General features: G+C 42.7%; 2 protein-coding genes and 1 pseudogene across 2 annotated transcripts in view; all 3 read right to left on the bottom strand.

Annotated features, from left to right (window-relative positions):
* On the bottom strand, positions 1 to 4,128 carry LOC116220951 (annotated as a pseudogene).
* A 1,100-nt stretch (positions 4,129 to 5,228) lies between these two features.
* Positions 5,229 to 9,471, bottom strand: LOC116221033. The gene is made up of 2 exons (XM_031570012.2): positions 9,316 to 9,471; positions 5,229 to 6,930 (listed from the first exon to the last, which is right to left on the bottom strand). Exon 2 carries the CDS (start codon positions 6,893 to 6,895, stop codon positions 5,576 to 5,578), a length of 1,320 nt encoding a protein of 439 aa, XP_031425872.1. The 5' UTR covers positions 6,896 to 6,930; positions 9,316 to 9,471; the 3' UTR covers positions 5,229 to 5,575.
* Positions 9,472 to 10,771: 1,300 nt separating this feature from the next.
* Positions 10,772 to 25,524, bottom strand: part of LOC116221134 — a 28,927-nt gene continuing 14,174 nt past the window's right edge. The window contains exon 2 of the mRNA XM_042708316.1: positions 10,772 to 12,490. Coding sequence (XP_042564250.1) covers positions 11,121 to 12,455 — 1,335 coding nt within the window. The 5' untranslated portion in view covers positions 12,456 to 12,490 and the 3' untranslated portion in view covers positions 10,772 to 11,120. The remainder of the gene's footprint in view (positions 12,491 to 25,524) is intronic.

The following is a 25,524-nucleotide window of genomic DNA, read 5'->3' as shown; positions in this document are numbered from 1 at the left end:
TTATAAATCAGTATTTCACAACACACCTGATTCATTCAGTGCACGATCGATACTGGGGATCAAAAGCTCCTCAAATTCCCAGAGTTTCTTGTCGACAAACAGCTGGTCTTTGGAGAGTTGCCCTTGCAGTGGCACCCTGACATGGATGATGCGGCATACATCTAACGGGACGTTAAAGACGAGTCCGAACTGCTTCAGTGTAGAGTGTACTGAAGTCTGCTCCACGCTCCGGGGGTTGATGAGCAGCTTGGTGGGGTTAAACACGTGCTTCCTGTCCGGTTCTCGGTAGACATGCTCCAGGATGTTCACACCAGGCACATTCCTCCACCGAGGCAGACGAAATCGGCCGCTGTCATCGAACTGCGTTTTGGGGAAGATGTGGTTCTCGATCCTGAAGACCCCTGCGTTGGGATGCTGCTGCTGTAAAGTTCCCATTAACTTCTCCAGGTTGGCATGCTTGTAAGGCATAATGATCTCATCAATGTCATTCAGCAGGAGGTACTTTGACTGGTACATGTATCTGTATATGCATTCGTTCAGAGTGGTCAGCTGTCCATAATAATGAATGTCCCCATGGTGTAAGTCATACTTCCACCCAGTAGATGGCGATAGGAACTTGTCTATTGGCCAAGGCACAACCTCCAGCATGCCCTCTTTACTGTAGTACTTGAGAATTTTCTCAACGTCTGGGCCACAGCTGGTGTTGTAGATGACAACCCTCTGAACCCCTATAAGCTTGTACACCTCCATGGTTTGTACAAATTGGAGGGCATTATTGTACTCCCCAAAAAGGTTAGATATGCATACAGTAAAGTTGTACTTAAACAATTCCTTGACCTCCTGGTTTTGGATTGATAAAAATGTCAAACTGGCGTTTGGGTTAGCTGTTATGCTGACATGTGTGGCTTGCTGTAACGCTGGACTCATACACAACACGTCTGAAGTCACAAAAGGAAAGCCGAAGCTTTCACTGTGCACGTCAACTTTTGCCCGTGAAAATGCGCACTGATTCAGAGCACCATCAGCGTTAGCGTTAGCATCAGCCTTGGCATCAGCGCTAGCACATAGGACACAGTAGAGCGGCTGCAGCTCCTGCCTGCAGATGATGCTGATCACCCTGATGGCCCCGCCCAGTCTGTGGTCCTTAAAGGCCGACACCATGAGGTGCCTGGAGCCTGGGATGGGGGTGATGGTGTCCGGGGGCAGTTCAGGCTCAGCTGAAGGTTGTTTGCTGCTCATGAGGTTCACTAAGGTCATCACGTGGTCCCACCTCAGCATCAGGAGGACGGTCAAGGCACCGATGCCAACCAGCAGCGCCAGCTTCCTCTGCATCATGTTTGTTCAGTCCGCTGGGATACAGCATCTACAATCTGAACAGGATTAACACATTTTAATTTTGCTGAAATACTGCTCATGTTCAGCCCATACTCATTGTTTTCTAAAAGTTTGAATGTGAAGTATGTGAAATCTAATAAATATGTTTGGCAATATGCTTAATATACATTGGACAGTGAAATGTATTACAAGATAGCTGAGTTCGATTTTTCAAGGTTGCAACCTTCCAAGGCTTCTTGGCGTGAGATTGATGAAGACTGATCAAACTTTTTGACTTGAGATTAATTTATTTGGATGTCAGGCTGAGACAGGACAGGTGTAACCATATGACACAATATCTGGGTGAAAAGTAAATTCCCTTCCAGCCAGCCGCGATCCACATCGCAGAGAAAGGGAACTAACACTGAAACATTACTACTCGATCCTCGCGGGCAGAGAAACAAAACCACACCCTGAGAAAGCTCACTAGACAAGAGAGAGGTGTGTGTGTGTGTGTGTGTGTGTGTGTGTGTGTGTGTGTGTGAGATCTGCACGTAGCGCGAGGGGAGGGGGTGAGACAGTGTCCCTGCTGATTATGACCATCAAGTAGACGTTAAAAGAAAGGTTAAAAAGTCTTGTTTGCACTTGCTTTTAATACTTATATACTTGGTTGCACTTCTTGTTGATACACACATACAGTGATATAATACAGGGGTTTTGAACTGGTTTTGTCCCAGGGACCACCATTCTGACTAGAAAGTAATTTGCGGCCCACTGATGTGCCTGCACACGCGTGCGTGTTTCTAACCGCCGCCGCCACGCCCCTCCCCCTGCACAGATATTCTGCCAATAACACTTAAATACGTGAAATGATCAGGGTACATCGCTAGCCGCCACCACGCCCCCTCCCCCTGCACAGGGGGATGTTATTTTGGGGCATCAAGGATAGATGGTGGCCTTTTTGGTTGTATAGTACATTCAGTTTGACTGACACATGTAACATGTATTGTATTCATAAACTGTTTATTCATGTGCCATGTCATTACATTATTTCAGATCTCACAATTGGTACTTGAAGCCATTTTCATTTTCAGTCTTCCTACTCTCTCTTTTTAGGAGTTTAACAGTTGGATTTTGTTACCATGGTACTTTCTGTTCGTCAGTGACTGTCTTAACAATTATTCAGCAAATCATCTACAGAGTCTGACTGTTGACTCAAGGTAATTAAGAGTGCCTGCTCAAAGAGAGCACTGATATGATTGTTTATGACTCTCTAAGGCCCGTTCCACACTGCTTATCTCACCTGTGCATGACGGTTACGGAACCATTTTGGCATCCATATTAACAAATAAAAATTGGGATTGGGTCTCGGGCTAGAAAAAGGCAGGGAGTCAAGGGATTGGGGGTGGGATGCGGGTGTGTCTTCCTCAGCATGGCTCTCCACGAGTGGGTTCGACTGTAAAAAACAAAACAAAATCGGTATTTATAAAAATGAAAATAAACTACACTGACAAATAGAACATTGGTATGGAAGCAACTGTATTAACTTGTGTACTGAAAAGATGTTTTTAAAGGTTCTTTGCTTTTTCACTGACAATGTTTTCCTTGTCAGTCTTTTTCAATGTGGGATTTTTGGTAAGTTTCACAATTTTTTTTTTAAATGTCATAACCTCATAAAACTACTCTGTAGTTTTTGTCTCCATAAGAGATCTATTGGTTTGCCAACAGGACAGTAACTGTTTATGGAATTCCTAACCTGCCTATGCTTGGCACTATAGCACAACGTTCAAGACTACATAATAAAATGATAAAATTAAATATATACTGTACATCACGAAATTAAGCAGGGAAGATATTGATACAGCTAACCAGGCACCGTACCAGAAACACTCCAGTAGTAAACTAGGCTAGTGTTACCTCATAAAATGGTCTCCTAAGGCAGTCTGAAGCTAACGTTAGTCTGCTATAGCAATATTAGCTAGCTGGATAGAGGGGTGAAATGATGGCATTTTTACACACACAGGATACACAATATATGGACATTAATTCATCCTGAAAGTATTCAGTTTGGTTAGGTATCGTAATTTCTCATCAAGTGTTATACTATTAATGAAAATTATTTTTGGTTGATGAGAAGTGCCATTGAACCGGCTCACATAGGATTTTCTCCTCTTCTTTATACAATCCCCTAGGTCCGGCCATGATCCGTTGCCCACTGTATCTGTGCAAATAATATATTTCTTGACTCTCCCTCAAGCTCCTACCCTTCCACGTCAGAACAGAGACGGCAAGTTCCAACATCAGAAAAAAAGAGTGGCAGCGTAACAAAAACATGCGTGTAATTTCATCCTATCACAGTATGAGTAGATTTCATTTCAGCGTTAATCATGACTTTATGGTTACACAGTGCTTCTCTCGACTCCCAAAGCTCTTTGCATACCTGATGAGGGAACTCACCTCAGAGACGGCAAAGAAATCTCCTTTCCTGGATCGGAGGGTGTTGTAATCTCCCAGTTCTCTAATGCCTAAAGGCCCTGAAGAACTTGCCCTATCAAGCCAAACCAGATGATTCTTTCCAGTGCAAAAGGGTTTGACACGATAAGAGAGCACTTAACATGAAAGCAGGGCGGAACTGCATGGAGGGGGTGTAACTAACCTTTAGATTATGTTTGTTAACACAAGCACACCAACATGTACAGTAGAGCCTTTAACATCTTTTTGTTTCCCTGTGTAATCAAAACCAATAACTGTAATCAAAACCAATAACACAATTTTTTGTGACAAAAAAGTCACTCAGTCACACTCTCTTTCTCTCTCACACACACACACACAAACACACACGTAACCGCACTCTCTCTGTCTCTCGATAAAACAATCAACCCAAAAAAAAAAACACTATGTTAAAAGAGCGGTGTGACACAGGGTTAAGTACGCCTACTACAGTGAGACACAAGCAAGTGTTTAGGTTTTCATCAACCCCTTTACTGAACCGTGTGTGTGTGTGAGGGTGTGGGTGTGTGTGTGTGTGTGGCATCTCCTTGGTGGGCTAGCCACAGTTTGAGCACGAAACGTTTACAGACACACAACGCAGGTCAGGCCTGTGGAAACGTGGACACTCTCATCTAAAGGTGTACGCTCGTGTGTGTGTGTGTGTGTGTGTGTGTGTGTGTGTGTGTGTGTGTATGTGTGACCAAATTCAAATTCAAATCCTGGTTGAGGATCAACACAACAAAAGCTGAAATGTGAGGTTGTTTATCATGATCCATGTGTAGTATTAAAAAACAAACAATCAAAACAAATTAAAAAACAAACACAGGCAGACTGGTTGGCATCTCCATATCATTTTCAAATGACACTTGAGATAAGACACAAGGAACAGGATTTAGACGGAAGTTATGTAGACCACGTCAGTTAACAAACAGGACAAATGTGTGTGTCATGTACAGAGGGGGGTGGGGTAGGCCGGGGTGGTGGAGGGGTGGAGGGGAAGGCACAGGAGGAAACGTGTGTAAATGACTGCAGGTCCATTGAGGTGAAGTCAAAGATTTATTTAGAAATACAAAACTCCTTTACATCCTTCACATCTGTATGATTCAATCACCTTCACACAATCACATTGTTACAGTGTGCGTGTGTGTGTGTGCATCTGTGCGTGCGTGCTTGTGTATATGTGTCATTTCACACTCTGAAGAAAGGATTGGACATGATAGAGACACTACACTACCACTTAGTCAACAGTTATACCACCACAAATACTAATCATTAGAATACAGACAATCACACATTTAATCCTCACTATGTTTCATTTACAGTCATTGGACTTCATTCTCCTTGTCACATGAAGTGGCGTGTGTGTGAGGCCCATGTGTCCATGGTGTGTGTGTGGGGCAGCTCTGTCTGTGAGTGTGTGTGTGTGTGTGTGTGTGTGTGTGATCTTTGAACCACATTTTCTTTGTTTTATAGTAAGTGATGACTTGATTTGGAAAATGAAACTGAGTATTATAAACACCTAATTATTGTGGTGCGAAGTGATTAGAGACACCGTTTGTATCACTGTAGCATAAGTTTAGCACCGTAATGCGTAACGTTGTGTACCTGTAGAAAGAAAATAATGTGTTGGGCCTCCATTAAATTAGTCACGCTTCGGTACTGTTACAAAGGTTTTTCTTTTTGTGCTTTTTTTTTTTGCTGCATGTGAGGCAAAACAAAAAGATATACAGCGTTACCAAACGGCTTTGTCACCGTAGGAAGCATCAGTATTTCACAACACACCTGATTCATTCAGTGCGCGATCGATACTGGGAATCAAAAGCTTCTCAAATTCCCAGAGTTTCTTGTCGACGAACAGCTGGTCTTTGGAGAGTTGTCCTTGCAGTGGCACCCTGACATGGATGATGCGGCATACATCGAACGGGACATTAAAGACGAGTCCGAACTGCTTCAGTGTGGTGTGTACTGAAGTCTGCTCCACGCTCCGGGGGTTGATGAGCACCTTTGTGGGGTTAAAAACGTGCTTCCTGTCCGGTTCTCGGTAGACATGCTCCAGGATGTTCACACCAGGCACACTCTTCCACCGAGGCAGACGAAATCGGCCGCTGTCATCGAACTGCGTTTTGGGGAAAATGTGGTTCTCGATCTTGAAGACCCCTGCGTTGGGACGCTGCTGCTGTAAAATGCCCATTAAGTTCTCCAGGTTGGCATGCTTGTAAGGCATAATGATCTCATCAATGTCATTCAGCAGGAGGTACTTTGACTGGTACATGTATCTGTACATGCATTCATTCAGAGTGGTCAGCTGTCCATAATAATGAATGTCCCCATGGTGTAAGTCATAACTCCAGCCAGTAGAGGGCGTTAGGAACTTGTCTATTGGCCAAGGCACAACCTCCAGCATACCCTCTTTACTGTAGTACTTGAGAATTTTCTCAACGTCTGGTCCACAGCTGGTGTTGTAGATGACAACCCTCTGAACCCCTATAAGCTTGTACACCTCCATGGTTTGTGCAAATTGGAGGGCATTATTGTACACCCCAAAAAGGTTAGATATGCATACAGTAAAGTTGTACTTAAACGATTCCTTGACCTCCTGGTTTTGGATTGATAAAAATGTCAAACTGGCGTTTGGGTTAGCTGTTATGCTGACATGTGTGGCTTGCTGTAACGCTGGACTCATACACAACACGTCTGAAGTCACAAAAGGAAAGCCGAAGCTTTCGCTGTGCACGTCAACTTTTGCCCGTGAAAATGCGCACTGATTCAGAGCACCATCAGCGTTAGCGTTAGCATCAGCCTTGGCATCAGCGTTAGCACATAGGACACAGTAGAGCGGCTGCAGCTCCTGCCTGCAGATGATGCTGATCACCCTGATGGCCCCGCCCAGTCTGTGGTCCTTAAAGGCCGACACCATGAGGTGCCTGGAGCCTGGGATGGGGGTGATGGTGTCTTTGGACAGTTCAGGCTCAGCTGAAGGTCGTTTGCTGCTCATGAGGTTCACTAAGGTCATCACGTGCTCCCACCTCAGCATCAGGAGGACGGTCAAGGCACCGATGCCAACCAGCAGCGCCAGCTTCCTCTGCATCATGTTTGTTCAGTCCGCTGGGATACAGCATCTACAATCTGAACAGGATTAACACATTTTAATTTTGCTGAAATACTGCTCATGTTCAGCCCATACTCATTGTTTTCTAAAAGTTTGAATGTGAAGTATGTGAAATCTAATAAATATGTTTGGCAATATGCTTAATATACATTGGACAGTGAAATGTATTACAAGATAGCTGAGTTCGATTTTTCAAGGTTGCAACCTTCCAAGGCTTCTTGGCGTGAGATTGATGAAGACTGATCAAACTTTTTGACTTGACATTAATTTATTTGGATGTCAGGCTGAGACAGGACAGGTGTAACCATATGACACAATATCTGGGTGAAAAGTAAATTCCCTTCCAGCCAGCCGCGATCCACATCGCAGAGAAAGGGAACTAACACTGAAACATTACTACTCGATCCTCGCGGGCAGAGAAACAAAACCACACCCTGAGAAAGCTCACTAGACAAGAGAGAGGTGTGTGTGTGTGTGTGTGTGTGTGTGTGAGATCTGCACGTAGCGCGAGGGGAGGGGGTGAGACAGTGTCCCTGCTGATTATGACCATCAAGTAGACGTTAAAAGAAAGGTTAAAAAGTCTTGTTTGCACTTGCTTTTAATACTTATATACTTGGTTGCACTTCTTGTTGATACACACATACAGTGATATAATACAGGGGTTTTCAACTGGTTTTGTCCCAGGGACCACCATTCTGACTAGAAAGTAATTTGCGGCCCACTGATGTGCCTGCACACGCGTGCGTGTTTGTAACCGCCGCCGCCACGCCCCTCCCCCTGCACAGATATTCTGCCAATAACACTTAATTACGTGAAATGATCAGGGTACATCGCTAGCCGCCACCACGCCCCCTCCCCCTGCACAGGGGGATGTTATTTTGGGGCATCAAGGATAGATGGTGGCCTTTTTGGTTGTATAGTACATTCAGTTTGACTGACACATGTAACATGTATTGTATTCATAAACTGTTTATTCATGTGCCATGTCATTACATTATTTCAGATCTCACAATTGGTACTTGAAGCTATTTTCATTTTCAGTCTTCCTACTCTCTCTTTTTAGGAGTTTAACAGTTGGATTTTGTTACCATGGTACTTTCTGTTCGTCAGTGACTGTCTTAACAATTATTCAGCAAATCATCTACAGAGTCTGACTGTTGACTCAAGGTAATTAAGAGTGCCTGCTCAAAGAGAGCACTGATATGATTGTTTATGACTCTCTAAGGCCCGTTCCACACTGCTTATCTCACCTGTGCATGACGGCTACGGAACCATTTTGGCATCCATATTAACAAATAAAAATTGGGATTGGGTCTCGGGCTAGAAAAAGGCAGGGAGTCAAGGGATTGGGGGTGGGATGCGGGTGTGTCTTCCTCAGCATGGCTCTCCACGAGTGGGTTCGACTGTAAAAAACAAAACAAAATCGGTATTTATAAAAATGAAAATAAACTACACTGACAAATAGAACATTGGTATGGAAGCAACTGTATTAACTTGTGTACTGAAAAGATGTTTTTAAAGGTTCTTTGCTTTTTCACTGACAATGTTTTCCTTGTCAGTCTTTTTCAATGTGGGATTTTTGGTAAGTTTCACAATTTTTTTTTTAAATGTCATAACCTCATAAAACTACTCTGTAGTTTTTGTCTCCATAAGAGATCTATTGGTTTGCCAACAGGACAGTAACTGTTTATGGAATTCCTAACCTGCCTATGCTTGGCACTATAGCACAACGTTCAAGACTACATAATAAAATGATAAAATTAAATATATACTGTACATCACGAAATTAAGCAGGGAAGATATTGATACAGCTAACCAGGCACCATACCAGAAACACTCCAGTAGTAAACTAGGCTAGTGTTACCTCATAAAATGGTCTCCTAAGGCAGTCTAAAGCTAACGTTAGTCTGCTATAGCAATATTAGCTAGCTGGATAGAGGGGTGAAATGATGGCATTTTTACACACACGATACACAATATATGGACATTAATTCATCCTGAAAGTATTCAGTTTGGTTAGGTATCCTAATTTCTCATCAAGTGTTATATTATTAATGAAAATTATTTTTGGTTGATGAGAAGTGCCATTGAACCGGCTCACATAGGATTTTCTCCTCTTCTTTATACAATCCCCTAGGTCCGGCCATGATCCGTTGCCCACTGGATCTGTGCAAATAATATATTTCTTGTCTCTCCCTCAAGCTCCTACCCTTCCACGTCAGAACAGAGACGGCAAGTTCCGACATCAGAAAAAAAGAGTGGCAGCGTAACAAAAACATGCGTGTAATTTCATCCTATCACAGTATGAGTAGATTTCATTTCAGCGTTAATCATGACTTTATGGTTACACAGTGCTTCTCTCGACTCCCAAAGCTCTTTGCATACCTGATGAGGGAACTCACCTCAGAGACGGCAAAGAAATCTCCTTTCCTGGATCGGAGGGTGTTGTAATCTCCCAGTTCTCTAATGCCTAAAGGCCCTGAAGAACTTGCCCTATCAAGCCAAACCAGATGATTCTTTCCAGTGCAAAAGGGTTTGACACGATAAGAGAGCACTTAACATGAAAGCAGGGCGGAACTGCATGGAGGGAGTGTAACTAACCTTTAGATTATGTTTGTTAACACAAGCACACCAAAATGTACAGTAGAGCCTTTAACATCTTTTTGTTTCCCTGTGTAATCAAAACCAATAACTGTAATCAAAACCAATAACACAATTTTTTGTGACAAAAAAGTCACTCACTCACACTCTCTTTCTCTCTCACACACACACACAAACACACACGTAACCGCACTCTCTCTGTCTCTCGATAAAACAATCAACCAAAAAAAAAAAACACTATGTTAAAAGAGCGGTGTGACACAGGGTTAAGTACGCCTACTACAGTGAGACACAAGCAAGTGTTTAGGTTTTCATCAACCCCTTTACTGAACCGTGTGTGTGTGTGAGGGTGTGGGTGTGTGTGTGTGTGTGTGTGGCATCTCCTTGGTGGGCTAGCCACAGTTTGAGCACGAAACGTTTACAGACACACAACGCAGGTCAGGCCTGTGGAAACGTGGACACTCTCATCTAAAGGTGTACGCTCGTGTGTGTGTGTGTGTGTGTGTGTGTATGTGTGACCAAATTCAAATTCAAATCCTGGTTGAGGATCAACACAACAAAAGCTGAAATGTGAGGTTGTTTATCATGATCCATGTGTAGTATTAAAAAACAAACAATCAAAACAAATTAAAAAACAAACACAGGCAGACTGGTTGGCATCTCCATATCATTTTCAAATGACACTTGAGATAAGACACAAGGAACAGGATTTAGACGGAAGTTATGTAGAGCACATCAGTTAACAAACAGGACAAATGTGTGTGTCATGTACAGAGGCGGGTGGGGTAGGCCGGGGTGGTGGAGGGGTGGAGGGGAAGGCACAGGAGGAAACGTGTGTAAATGACTGCAGGTCCATTGAGGTGAAGTCAAAGATTTATTTACAAATACAAAACTCCTTTACATCCTTCACATCTGTATGATTCAATCACCTTCACACAATCACATTGTTACAGTGTGCGTGTGTGTGTGTGCATCTGTGCGTGCGTGCTTGTGTATATGTGTCATTTCACACTCTGAAGAAAGGATTGGACATGATAGAGACACTACACTACCACTTAGTCAACAGTTATACCACCACAAATACTAATCATTAGAATACAGACAATCACACATTTAATCCTCACTATGTTTCATGTACAGTCATTGGACTTCATTCTCCTTGTCACATGAAGTGGCGTGTGTGTGAGGCCCATGTGTCCATGCTGTGTGTGTGAGGCAGCTCTGTCTGTGAGTGTGTGTGTGTGTGTGTGTGTGTGTGTGTGTGTGTGTGTGTGTGTGATCTTTGAACCACATTTTCTTTGTTTTATAGTAAGTGATGACTTGATTTGGAAAATGAAACTGAGTATTATAAACACCTAATTATTGTGGTGCGAAGTGATTAGAGACACCGTTTGTATCACTGTAGCATAAGTTTAGCACCGTAATGCGTAACGTCGTGTACCTGTAGAAAGAAAATAATGTGTTGGGCCTCCATTAAATTAGTCACGCTTCGGTACTGTTACAAAGGTTTTTCTTTTTGTGCTTTTTTTTTTGCTGCATGTGAGGCAAAACAAAAAGATATACAGCGTTACCAAACGGCTTTGTCACCGTAGGAAGCATCAGTATTTCACAACACACCTGATTCATTCAGTGCGCGATCGATACTGGGAATCAAAAGCTTCTCAAATTCCCAGAGTTTCTTGTCGACGAACAGCTGGTCTTTGGAGAGTTGTCCTTGCAGTGGCACCCTGACATGGATGATGCGGCATACATCGAACGGGACGTTAAAGACGAGTCCGAACTGCTTCAGTGTGGTGTGTACTGAAGTCTGCTCCACGCTCCGGGGGTTGATGAGCACCTTTGTGGGGTTAAACACGTGCTTCCTGTCCGGCTCTCGGTAGACATGCTCCAGGATGTTCACACCAGGCACACTCCTCCACCGAGCCAGACGAAATCGGCCGCTGTCATCGAACTGCGTTTTGGGGAAAATGTGGTTCTCGATCTTGAAGACCCCTGCGTTGGGACGCTGCTGCTGTAAAATGCCCATTAAGTTCTCCAGGTTGGCATGCTTGTAAGGCATAATGATCTCATCAATGTCATTCAGCAGAAGGTACTTTGACTGGTACATGTATCTGTATATGCATTCATTCAGAGTGGTCAGCTGTCCATAATAATGAATGTCCCCATGGTGTAAGTCATAACTCCAGCCAGTAGATGGCTTAAGGAACTTGTCTATTGGCCAAGGCACAACCTCCAGCATACCCTCTTTACTGTAGTACTTGAGAATTTTCTCAACGTCTGGTCCACAGCTGGTGTTGTAGATGACAACCCTCTGAACCCCTATAAGCTTGTACACCTCCATGGTTTGTGCAAATTGGAGGGCATTATTGTACACCCCAAAAAGGTTAGATATGCATACAGTAAAGTTGTACTTAAACGATTCCTTGACCTCCTGGTTTTGGATCGATAAAAATGTCAAATTGTGAAAGGCGTATGGGTTAGCTGTTATGCTGACACGTGTGGCTTGCTGCAACGCTGGACTCAGGCACAACACGTCTGAAGTCACAAAAGGAAAGCCGAAGTCATCGCTGTGCTGGTGAACTTTTGCCTGGAAAGATGTGCACTGACCCGGAGCCCCATCAGCCTTAGCATCAACGTTAGCATCAGCCTTAGCGTTAGCGCATAGGACACAGTAGAGCGGCTGCAGCTCCTGCCTGCAGATGATGCTGATCACCCTGATGGCCCCGCCCAGTCTGTGGTCCTTAAAGGCAGATACCATGAGGTGCCTGGAGAATGGGATGGGGGTGATGGTGTCCGTGGGCGTCCGTTGCCGTGGCTGCAGTGCAAACTGTACTGAGGCTTTTTCTCCGTTAATCAGGGTTATCACATGCTCCCACTTCAGCATCAGAAGGATGGCTAAGGCACCGATGCCAACCAGCAGCGCCAGCTTCCTCTGCATCATGTTTGTTCAGTCCGCTGGGATACAGCATGTACAATCTGCACAGCCAAAGATGACATAGTGAGACACAAAATGACTCAAGAACACTTTCATGTACACACACAGACAGAAACACACTCACACACAGACAGAAACACACTCACACACAGACAGAAACACACTCACACACAGACAGAAACACACTCACACACAGACAGAAACACACTCACACACAGACAGAAACACACTCACACACAGACAGAAACACACTCACACACAGACAGAAACACACTCACATACAGACAGAAACACACTCACATACAGACAGAAACACACTCACATACAGACAGAAACACACTCACATACAGACAGAAACACACTCACACACAGACAGAAACACACTCACATACAGACAGAAACACACTCACATACAGACAGAAACACACTCACATACAGACAGAAACACACTCACACACAGACAGAAACACACTCACACACAGACAGAAACACACTCACACATACAGGCAAATTATCACATTTACAGACACGCTCATGAGTTTTGTCTAAATGTAACAAGCCGACTAGTTCATGGTTAGGAAATTTGCCTTTGCAAACACCAAAAATAACACAGCTGGCAGCAGCACTTATTGAGGCCAGTTAGCTTGAGAACTGATGGAATTATTTGGTGATGTTATGCTGTAAATGCTGTTTTTGAAAATTCTGTGGGGTTTGTGATGTGGAGCAAAAAACTACATAGTGGATAACCTGAGAAGGTAGTGGGAAAGACAGGTGTGGTTATCTCTCCGTCAAGACGCGTAGATACAGGTGTGGTTATCTCTCCGTCAAGACCGTATAGATACAGGTGTGGTTATCTCTCCGTCAAGACGGTATAGATCATAAAAAAGATGTTGAGGATGTTCTAAAAACTGATTAAAGAAGACCTAAATTCAGAATAATGAAAACCTCCGCAGTGTTGCTTTAAATGTGAAGTAAATAGCTTAAAACTGTGAAATGACCCATTGATGTTGTAATTCTTTCCTTCAAAGGTCTTTTCAAAGAAGGAAATGAATACAACCTTCCTTTTCTGTCAGTGGTTCAAGAGAAAAAGTATTTGGCTCAAAGGATAGTCCTGAGCATGTGAGCAATGGAAGACAGCAAGCACCATTTAAAAAAAAAAAACTTTGGTAGTGATCAAAAAGATATTATGCAAGATATTATGATCAACTGTGTCAAAGGCTGCACTGAGGTAACAAAAGGACTGATGTTTTGCCTGTATTGGCATTAAAGCAACATTCTGAGAGAGTTGATCTTTTTTGCTACTGTGCTCCCCCTAAAGCTGAGTGAGTGTAGCTCACTTTTACACCATTGTTGTACATTTTCAAAATGTGCTTCGAGACCCTCTAATGGACAGTGCACACATGTATTTGTTGACAAGCTGAAAGACATGGAACTGACAAAGACAATGGCAGAAGTCAAAGAAGCATATAGACTGGTAGAGAAATATCACAAAGATTTTACACAAATATGACACTGCATCATTTTATTTATTGTGACATTTTAATTTTGCTGAAATACTGCTTGTATTTTCAGCCCATATACACATAATAATAATAAAACTTTATTTGTATAGCACCTTTCATACAAAACAATGCAGCTCAAAGTGCTTAACAGCAAAGAAATTGACAAAGGAGTTTGCAATGTAACTTGGTCCTAGCCCATTGAGGGCTTTGTATATAAGGAGAAGGGCCTTAAAATCAATTCGAAATGTTACTAGAAGCCAGTGCAGAGCAGCTAAAGCTGGACTATTGTGCTCTCTCCTTTTGGTTCAGATTAAAAGTCGAGCTGCAGAGTTTTGAATGAGCTGAAGTCTCTCCGTTTTTTCCCCCCTGGAGGCCAGTTAGAATTGCATTAAAATAATCAAGCCGGCTTGAAATAAAGGCATGAATCAGTTTTTCAGCATCTTTTTGATTTATAAATTGTAGTACTTTAGCTGTTTTTCTAATGTGGAAAAATTATGTTTTCGTCACCTTGTTAATGAGGGACTGAACCTTAGATCTCAATCTAGGATGACACCAAGACTTGTAACCTCAGATTTAATCCAGGGAGTTCATTTTCCCAGATTATTAAACTGCATTTCTCTTTTTGTTTTAGGGCCAACTAGTAGGATCTCAGTTTTGTCCTGGTTTAACTTTAAGAAAGTATTGCTCATCCACTTATTTATCGCTTAAAGACAGTTAGTAATGGAGTTTATAGTTGCAGCATCATTTGGTTCAGCAGAGATGTACAGTTGCGTGTCATCTGCATAACTATGGAAACATACATTGTGTTCTCTAATGATGTCCCCAAGTGGCAGCATGTATAGTGAGAATAATAGTGGGCCAGCAGATGACATGTTTCTTACTCACATGATCTCCAAGCCTGACGTAAAACTTTCTCCCTTTGATGTATGTTCTGAACTAGTTTAACACAGAGTCAGAAAGTCCAACTAACTTTTCAAGATGATTGATTAGGATGTCATGGTCAATCGTATCAAACACTGCGCTTAGGTCTAAGAGGACAAGGAGAGCAAGAGACCTTATTTGCATCCAAATTTAGTCTGAGGTTGCTGATTACTTTAGTAAGAGCAGTTTCAGTGCTGTAGCATGTTCTAAAGCCTAATTAAAATTCCTCCAGGATATTGTTTTCTTTAAGAAAGGAGTTTATTTGCACTGAAACTATCTTTTCAAGTATTTTTCTAATGAATGGAAGATTGGATATCGGCCGATAGCCAGTCAGTGCATTACCATCTAGGTTGGGTTTCTTTAGTAAGGGTTTCACAACAGCTGTTTTGAAGGCATCTGGGAAGTTGCCTGTTTGAATAGATGTATTTATAATCTTCAGGACATGACTAGAAACACTGTCGAACACCCGCTTAAAAAAGGCTGTAGGTACAGGGTCAATACATGATGAAATGTTTGCGACATGCTTAATATACATTGGACAGTGTACTTTATTTCACACTAGCTTGAGGTTTTCAAGGTGGCAACCTTCAAAGGCTTCTTTACATGAGATTGAAGAAGACTGACCAAAACTTTTGTCTTGAGATGACTTGATTTGGATGCTAGGCTGAGACAGGAAAGGTCGATGACTTTGGGCAACTGGAAAATCTTCCTCTTAAAGGTAGCGCATGGGGGGTCTAGTTGTTGTTGCGTGAGGTGGTGCCATGAAGCATTACATAGCTCTCGTGAGTGGTCTCTCACCCTGTACCCCAAAGTTACATACAGTGCAATACCAGGCGCACCAGGTGTGTTGTGGCAGTGGCACAGATGCCATTATCCGTATTACAAGTCAGTGTACCACCAAAATGATTTTGAGGCTGTTATTTTAAGTTAAAATTGTAGCATAATGTTACTGTAAGGCAGAATTCACTTTTACGAACATATTATTGGTGCTGTTGTCAGGATAGTACCAATGTTATCTTGGTGGCCCTTGTGAAGACAGTATTACTGTTTAGTCACATTTGCACCCACATTTACAGTATTTGGCACCCGCTCACAAGGTTAGGTACCAACATTATTCTGGTGCCCATGTGAGGCTACTACCCATTGTATCTTCAACAGGATATATCCATAAAGTTGTCCCCCCCAAAAATCATTGTAAACACAAATAATTAATTTTGAATAATAAAGTAATATTAAATAAAAGCATAACACAAGCGGTGCTAATTATAAATGTAAAACAATGTGTTTTTTAAGTGTTGAACAATCCTGAACCCGGATTCATTTTTCACACGGATGGTCTTTTTCTTTGCGTCTACACGGAACCATGTCAAGAGAAATTTGCGTCTACGTGAACCCAGCGGATCGGATTGAATCCGCTGTAGTCCATCTCCCAGGCCTGTTGGTGGCGCTTTAACGGTGCTTCAGACAACTGAAGAAAAACAGAGAAGAAGACAGGAGCATGCGTATAAAGTGACAGAAGATCCAACTAGCAACGATTAGCCTAGCCGTATAGCCTACATTTAATCTGCACAGTAATACATTATGGTGGTTAATAAAATCAGTGGTCAGAGCAGACTGTAGGTTAAGTGAAAAAAAATTCAATTTTGTATTGATAATAAAGAGTTTAGAACAGTGCAACAAAGCAATGTGCAACATGACATGTCTGTGAGTTGTTTAAATACCTGTGCTTTATGGAGAGGCTGAGCTTGAGCACGGGAGACCACAATGCAACTGGTGTGGATCCTGGATGTTTCATGGTTTACAATTGCTTCCAATTTCATGGTTTTATTACTAACAACAAATGTAGGCTATTGTTGAGGGCTTTGTCCTTCACGTACTGTACCTCTGAAGTAACGTTAACGCTAGCTAGTAGCTATCGGTATCGTTGTCTGACAGGACTAGAGCTAACGTAACATTCATCTTTATTATAGACCGTTTTGAAACTTCCGTGATAGATTAAAGTGTGGCTTGTTAATGTCATCCCTTTCCTAACAACATCGATTTAGATAGATAGATAAACTTGTATTAATCCCGTTAGGAAAATTCACATGTAATAGCAGCAAGGTAATAGGAAGACATTTTTTTTTTTTTGAAGCTGGAGAGCTGCTAAAACAGGCTGCCACACTCGCTGCGCCATGGCAACCCATTCAGTTATTAAATAATGCCGGTCGTGTCCGTTGTTCTGGCTGGTCTCAAACATTACGTCCAACTGGCGTAAGACCACGAAAAACTACATAAAGGTAGAGTAGCACACTATCCCAATACAAACAACTAAGCACAGTAAAAAAAATGTAAGTCACGAAAAAGGCGCCACGTCATATACATTTAGTTTATGTTGTTGCTGTTATGAAGTGACAGTCGGGTTAATAAGGGTTCAGCCTGAGGTTGCGATGCGATCACGTGGGGTAATGACATCATCAGATTAGAAACGGTTGCGGATCGGCGTGCACACGAACACCAACCCGCGAACAGATTCGAATCTACTCACTTTGGAACCCCGATTAGAAAGAGTGCGGATTCAGTGTGCGGATTCAGTGTGTTCGTGTAGACGAAAGGTCGATCCGGAGACATTTCTCTCCGGATTCAGGCAAACTAGACTAAACGAGGTCTAACAGTCAATCAGCCTAACAGTACACGGTCAGATTGTGAGGAAACCAACCACAACAGTAAAACCTCTACAAGTGAAAGCCAGTAAGTAATTTATCACACAAGCATGTAACATGAAAAGTGACATTTCTCCTGCTCTGTCCAAAATTAGCCTCTTTTCAGCATGCTGGTTAAGCTAGCAAGTTTGAGCTTGTTAACAATCATTAGCTATTAGCTTAACCAGCGTACTGATAAAGAAGAGGCTGATTTTGGAGAAAGCACACACACACACATCCTCTCTTTTTCCTCCTCTCTCCCCTGTCACTGCCGCTATCCTACATGATTTGTAAAGAGATGAGTGCGTGTGTGTGTGTGTGTGTGTGTGTGTGTTTCCAATTGTCAGCCAGCCAGGTCAGTTGAAATGGCAGAGAAATGACAAATTACAGATATCCGGTAATTTTTTAAGTGCTCCGAATCGCCAAGTAAGTAGAAAGACTCCAGTAATATCAAGGCAAATTGATAAAGATATGCATAACAAAGGAATTAAATGCTTATGAAAATGTTTCATAATGGTTTCATTAGGCAAAGCCAAGTCAGAAAACACAGCTGGGCTCAGAGAGCCAGTCAGACAGAGGCATGGAGTGTCAGGTCAGTTTGTTGAGATTTTGTTTATCAGTGTTATGAAATAAGGAGAACTCTCTTATTTAGACTTATAGTATTGTGAAGACAACACTCTTGTTGTTGTGTTTTAATTATCTTTTGGGTAGTTCTGAATATCGGAAACACCTTATTTATATTCTAGGAGCCAGACTGTTCAGACATTGTACTTTAGTTTTTCACAGATAAAAGAATTAGGTAGCATACAGTATATACCTTAATAAATGGATGGTTAAGACATTTTGATGGAGATCATTTCCAAACACTGTTATTGACTTAAGAATATAATAATGAAGTGCCTTGTATTATTAATTACCTTATATAAATCATGTACTCATGTAAGCAGGAACATGGCTTTTCTGTGTTTCTGCGTGTGTGTAACTTAGAATATTAGGTGCCACTTAGTCTGCATATCTACAAGAGCATGTTTAGACCAGAGGTGATAAGAAGGGTTGAACTGTGCTTCTTTCCGACCTTGTGCAAAACTTCCATCCTTGCCTCGGACATCAGAAATCCACCATGTGGTTATCCCTGCCGAACGCTAAACTTCTGTCTATATAAACCTTGTGCGATGTGTTTAATATTGCTTCACTTTCAGCCTTGTGCTGGGAGTGAGGCCGATTGCAATTGTTGTTGTTGTTTGTCTAATAAATGTACTTATATGCAGCTCCGGAGTCCTGAGGTAAGGATGGTGAATTTTCATTTTCATATATTTTTGAAGAATAGTTTGATGTTGTTGGATTTTTCTTGAGGTATTTTCTCTAGTTTTAGAACTTATTTTGATCTTAAAGTTCTTGTAAAGCTACTTTGATGGACTGTAGTGGAAATTAGAACAGGGAGCAAAGACATTCTGTTAGATGTAGTCATATAAGGTGTATCATTGCCACCTTCCACCTAATACCATTGTTGGTATTGCTGGTTGAACATACAAAACTTGTATACCAGGTAGGATAAGGACTAAGACGGGACAATGCTATAACTGCTATTATTACTCTTAATACCAGAGCAAGTTGCAAAGGAGGCGTAAGGGAGAGAGAGATGGCGATAGGGCCAGACAGCAATTTGTTCATGTCTCCCCCCCAGGAATTACTCTCTGAAATTTGACTGTTTATTGTCCCCCCCAACAATGAGATGGGATCTCTGCCCCGTGTCCTCAGCATCTTTTTCCGTGAAAGCTCAAACACACACGGTTAGATGCCAAACCTTCATGGTTCAACTGACAGTGTTTGGTGATTTATTTGGACATGTTAGTGCAGGGGTTCTCAAACTTTTGCAAGCTGGGCCCCCCCAAAGCTGGTTAGGGGTAGTTGGGGCCCCCCCATCCACCCCGCGGCCCGCCGCCACCGCCCTCAACTACACCACCCATATATAGATAGATAGATAGATAGTGTATTGTTATTGATAGGCCTGACATGTCAAGGTTAGGCTATTGTTATTGTTAGGCCCCTACAGACAATTATTATAACTATTATTTTTATTATTGTTATTATTATTATCAGTAATAGTAGGTATTATTATAATTAATGATTATCGACCAATTATTATTATTGTATTATTATTATTATCATAATAATAATAATAAGTGGTATTATTGCTATCATTAGGATACTGTTATTATTATGGGCCTCTTGTGATCTTTACAAAAAAAAAGAATGACGAAAGAGGGGAGATGCTTAAGTCTACTGTCACTCTTCAGCTGCTCTTTCATGTCTAGTGGACAGCTCACTCTGCTGAGCAGAGAAATGGATCCCGAACTCAGGCGAATGAACGGTTAGTCCTCTTTGAAATAGGACCCAAACTGATTTCTGATATTCGCGTGATACAGTGTAATTTGACATAGAGCTAAACTCAGCACAATACCTATCATTATTCTTAACGGTGTTGCGTGGCCGGCAAAATCAGTGGTTTCGGCAATTGTATGGGGTTTGCCAAGCTTAGCAATTCTATGAGCAACTACATAAGATGCTCCAGACACTGCTTGGAGATAGTGCTATGCTTGGACATGGTGGTTCGTTGTTGCTGGAGGCCATCACGTTTATGTTTAAAGAAGTCCACAGGCTTCTCTTTCTGACTTTTACGAATCAGAAACTGTCCATGTTGTGTTTGTTTGCTGATACAGCGTAGAAGTTAATAAAGTTCTTAATTCAACGTCGTGTTCTTGTATTGTGTGGTTGTGAACGACTTGCACACGAACAATGGGATAAGGCTGTGCTAGGCAATGATTCCTAACCAAACGAACTGTACACAATGTAGACAGGGACAGCACAAAATAGTATTCAAAGTGCTGGTGTTTTATTTGTTGCGGTGGATGATCAAAAAAATGTAAAGTAGGCTAGGTGTAAGGAGAAAAGGGCTAGCTGTAGTTGGAAAAGGTAGTTAGCTAGGCTAGCTCTCGGGGCTACGAGCTTTTCTAAAAGATTGTGGAGCAAATTACTCCTTAGAATAGGCTACGAATAGACCTACTGCAAGTGCAGTAAGGTATTACTAAGGAAGGAGTGAGTCTTTTAAAAATACTGTTTATAAAGCAATGAATATCTGAATGATAGAGGAAACAAGAGAAATTGCACAAAACTCTGGCAAAGTGTCGTCTCAGGGTGAGCGCTTACCTCCATGCCTGCGTTTTTGTTTTATACTCGGAAGCGGAGTGCTACTCGCGTTGAAATGATAATACTCCGTTTTGATTGGGTGGATCAGGAGCAAAACAGTATTTGAATTTGTTTGGGGTCAGTCCAGCCCCTTGCATTTTCGCTAACTGAGGGAGCTTTCACTAACCAGTGACAGGTCGGCGGTTTTTTTTTCTTTCTCCGTCTGTGACATCGCGCCCCCCCTGGAGAGTGTTCGCGCCCCCCCAGGGGGGCGCGCCCCCCACTTTGAGAACCACTGTGTTAGTGTATGTGTGAGCCATCACCAGTGTTGTGCAAGTTCACACCTCTCATGAACTAGTTCAAAGTTCAGTTCATACAAGTAAACATGAATTGTTCACGTTCATAGTTCACCATTTCAATTCTGAACTAGTTCATAGTTCAGTTCAGGTCATTTTTTTTTATTTTTTATTTGTTAATTTTTCAGGAGGACATAATTTGCACAGAAAGGTGAGATTTTTACCGTCGGAAACTTTATCAGCAGTGTGTAAAAATCCCTGACATTGCCTGCGCAACGCGTGCTGTTCCTCAGTTAGATAGCTGCAAGTTTAGTTCGTCGCCAATTCAGTGCAAAGTAGTTAACATATGAGTGCTTAGTAATTTTGGAATCATCATTGTTTCCGACATGTATGTGAGCCATTGTGTGCGTACCTTATAAAAGTAAGTGGTTTTTCTTGAAGTTTACTGCGATAGATCGTGTTTGTAGTGGGCTTCATGTGAGCGCACATGGCTATTAGAAAGCGACTAGCAGTGCTAAGCGGAGATTTAATATGTTCTGTCTTATGTTGATTGATGTAATAAGGATGAGTTCATCCTGTTATACTGTTTAATGTAATACGAATGAGATCTATGTTGCTTAGTGTAATGTCCACTATGATATGAGTCTAATAATAGTGGTTATGTGTTATTGTTATGGTGAAGCAATAATTCATGTTGATGTAATCCAGTGCAGTGCTGATTGGTCCCTATTCCATTGCAGACCACACCATATGTACGATCTCATGCATTGTCACGTACTGAAATTGATGACAGAAACCAGACTTGAGTCCTTTAACCTCACGAACAATACCATTAAGTCATTCATCTTATTAGCTAGCTAGCAAACTACTTGCTATAAGCTGGGTAACGTTGGTTAGTTTGTTTACAAGTGCAACAGTTGCTAAGGAAAGAAAAAGCATGCTTTTAAACTGAGACGCGGAAACCGAGAGGGAAGAATGAATGGAGGTAGATGTTGCCAGTTGCGCAAGCTACCTGATACCCTCGAGATCTCCAGATAAACTGACTGCATCGGCGATCGAAAAACGTACTAGGATTAAGCTCTACTCATCACGCCTGTTTAGGAATACCGTCGGGTTAGGACAAAGAGTGAAATGAAACATTTTTGAAGAGGTGAGATTGATCTTTTTTTCTCCCTCTTTTTTGTGCTGGTGGCATTTCTTAAAGAAGGATTATCTCGCTGCTGTTTGGATTAATTCTTGTGGATATACCTGTGTTTTGGTTGTTGGACTAGAGCACAAAACTGCGCAGTTTTTGGTGTTTGGACTGTGATACAGACTCTCTGGCCTACGGGCTCTTTATATTTCCTCACTATCTTCTCTTCATTCACAATATAAGCGTTATATTCTGTTATATTCTGTCCTGCATGGTTTTAATGAAGCTTGATTTATTTTTGTCGACAAACTCTGAGCGTCTAGCCAAGATTTGTTACAACTGTGATATCTGATTTTTGAGCTGATGGAAAAGAGATGACTACATGCTGTCTTCCAAAAGCAACCATATCTGTATGCTTGGACACTATATTTGAAAGGCAGTTTAGTTTACAAAGAACAGTATAACCATCTACATGACTGATAGCTGGTTCACCAAGAATGAGGGTTGTGCGTTGAAGAGGTGTTAAGACCCTTCCTGGTGTTGTGGTTGGATTGCTTTCTACTTTCTGTCTCTTCCCAGAGGCATTCAATGTATTAACCATTTAACATACATCATTAGGAATTACAATCATGGCTTTTAAATTGTGCAAAAGATATAAATCAACTTGCTGATGTCCATTCTAAATACTGTTCAGATCATGGCTCTTTCAATGACTGTGAGGGACCAGACGGTCACCCCACGTTGTTTGGGATGTGGCGACTGGACTGGGTGGTGAAGTGTGGAAGAACAGTGCAGGAGATGGTGGTTGTCATATAAAAATATATATATATTTATTTAAACGGGGACTATAAACCCCAACACAGTGCCCACAAAAGAAACAAACCAATCAATCATTCAGGCCGTAACCACCGGAACTCAAGTGTCTGGCACCCTGAGCACCTGCTTGGTCGATTAGGCCTAAATACCGGCACCTTCTCAAGGCCCAAGCCAGGCCCCAAACGAGGCCCAGGCACTAAGCCCGAAGCTAAGTACATAGCTAGCCATAGAAACAAAATACCTACATACACTGAGCACAAAACAAGGCACACAAACACGGTACAGGGACAAGGCACAAGACAAGGCACACAGAACAAGGCATACAAAACAAGGGAACAAAACAAAGCTAACAGTGTCCACACATCTAGACACGTACTGACTTTCACCTCACACAGGTAAGCAGGGAAAGCAGTACACCTGTTTCTCCCACAGTTCTTTCCTTGCGCTGTCGAATGCCTCTCTCGAAGAAGTCTCTTTCAGTAGGGCCAATGATTTTCCGCGATAACGGAAAACGGACGGAATTCGCGGAATGTACCCTTTGAAACGGAATTGCAACTTTCAAACGGAAAAATTCCCCCATATTTTGTCCTGCAAGACTGTATTTATTTCAAATAAGCACAACAACGATTGCAAGGATGAACAAACATTAATTTAAAAAAAAAAAACATTGAGAAAATGTCACGTCTCAAGATGGCGGCGCGTGTAGACGCAGCGGCCACTCACGCTTCCGAAAATGCGGTGTTTTGTTTATTTAATAAGTGTTTGTCCGAAAGTTTGTCGTGTTCGTCTCGTCTGTATGCATCGGATTACAAATACAGTCAACAGGCTCTGCTAGACATCTGCAAGAGCAAGATTAACAACGTGTTGGATACTACAACAGAGACAACCATCAAGGAGCTCGGATTACTTCGTCAGCCCGTGATTACACCAGACCTGACCCGGACCCAACTGCGGATCCGACCGGACCCGACTGCGACTACAGCCCCGATTACAAGACGTCGGAAACGGTGTGCGAGGAAGCAGAAGAGGGGCAAGCACGGAGGTATCCGAACTAGGCTAGCGGCTAGCCCAACTCGCCCAGCCATACCATCCATCATCATGGCTAACGTACGATCCTTGGACAACAAAATGGACCACATACGACTACTGAGATCAGCGAATCGAACAGTGAGTAACTGCTGTGTGCGTTTTCACTGAAACATAGCTAAATGACAACATCCCCGACTCCGCTGTACATCTTGAGCAGCTAACATGCTATCGAGCACACAGAGCCCACGTTAACGGAGGTAAACAACGCGGTGGAGGAGTTTGTGTTTACATACGGGATGCGTGGTGCCAGGACGCTGTGGTAGTATGCAGACATTGCTCACCACTGGCGGAGTTCATGATCATAAAGTGCCGTCCTTTCTATCTGCCGAGGGAATTTACTGCGGTCTTGCTAATCGCGGTATATATCCCTCCAACCTCCAGCAGCAGTGACAGGAATGCGGCACTTTGTGAACTATATCATGACATCAGCGAACAACAGACAGCACACCCAGATGGATTCATTATCGTCGCCGGAGATTTAATCATGCTAATCTTAAAACTGTACTACCAAAACTCCATCAGCATGTCAATTTCCCAACAAGGGAGAAAAACACCTTAGACTTGGTCTACACCTCACACAAAGGAGCATACAAGGCCTCCCCCCTCCCCCACATCGGACTTTCTGACCACATCACTGTTATGCTAATGCCAGCATACAGGCCCAGGGTGAAAGTGGAAAAACCGGTTCGGAAAGAGATTTCAGTGTGGCCGGATGGATCAATGTGTGCTCTTCAGGACTGTCTTGCGACAACAGACTGGGACATGTTCAAGCAAGCAGCTACACACAACAACCACATAGACAATGAGGAGCTTACAGACACTGTCTGCTCTTACATCCGCAAATGCACAGATGATGTGACCCACACAAAGACCATCATCACTCGGGCTAACAAGAAGCCATGGCTGACAGGAGCTGTCCATCGGCTGCTGAGGGCCAGAGACAAAGCCTTCAGAGCCGGGGATAGAACTGGCCTGAGAACAGCGAGAGCCAGCCTGTCCCGTGGCATCAGAAGAGCAAAACAGGACTACTCCAAAAAAATAACCAGCCACTTCAAAGACAGCAGAGACACGCGCAGCCTGTGGCAGGGCATCCAGTCCATAACGGACTACAAGCTTGCATCACAGACCTGCGACGACAACATCTCTCTGCTCAACGACCTCAACAGCTTCTTTGCACGGTTCGAAGCAACAAATCACACAAGCCCACAGAAAACTCCCCCCCCCCCCCCCCCCAGGCCCTCTCCACTATCAACCCCCGAAAAGCAACAGGCCCTGACAACATTCCAGGCCGTGTACTGAGGGACTGCGCAGAGGAGCTTAAGGATATCTTCACGGATATCTTCAACACTTCTCTGAGTCAAGCTGCTGTTCCATCACATTTCAAGACCTCCATCATCATACCTGTGCCAAAGAAACCGGCTCCATCCTGCTTCAATGACTATCGCCCTGTAG

Source organism: Clupea harengus, chromosome 7 (genome assembly GCF_900700415.2).
Source record: "Clupea harengus chromosome 7, Ch_v2.0.2, whole genome shotgun sequence".
NCBI classification, from domain to species: domain Eukaryota; kingdom Metazoa; phylum Chordata; class Actinopteri; order Clupeiformes; family Clupeidae; genus Clupea; species Clupea harengus.
Note: the sequence above shows the minus strand (reverse complement) of the source record. Positions and strands in the feature narration are given on the sequence as shown.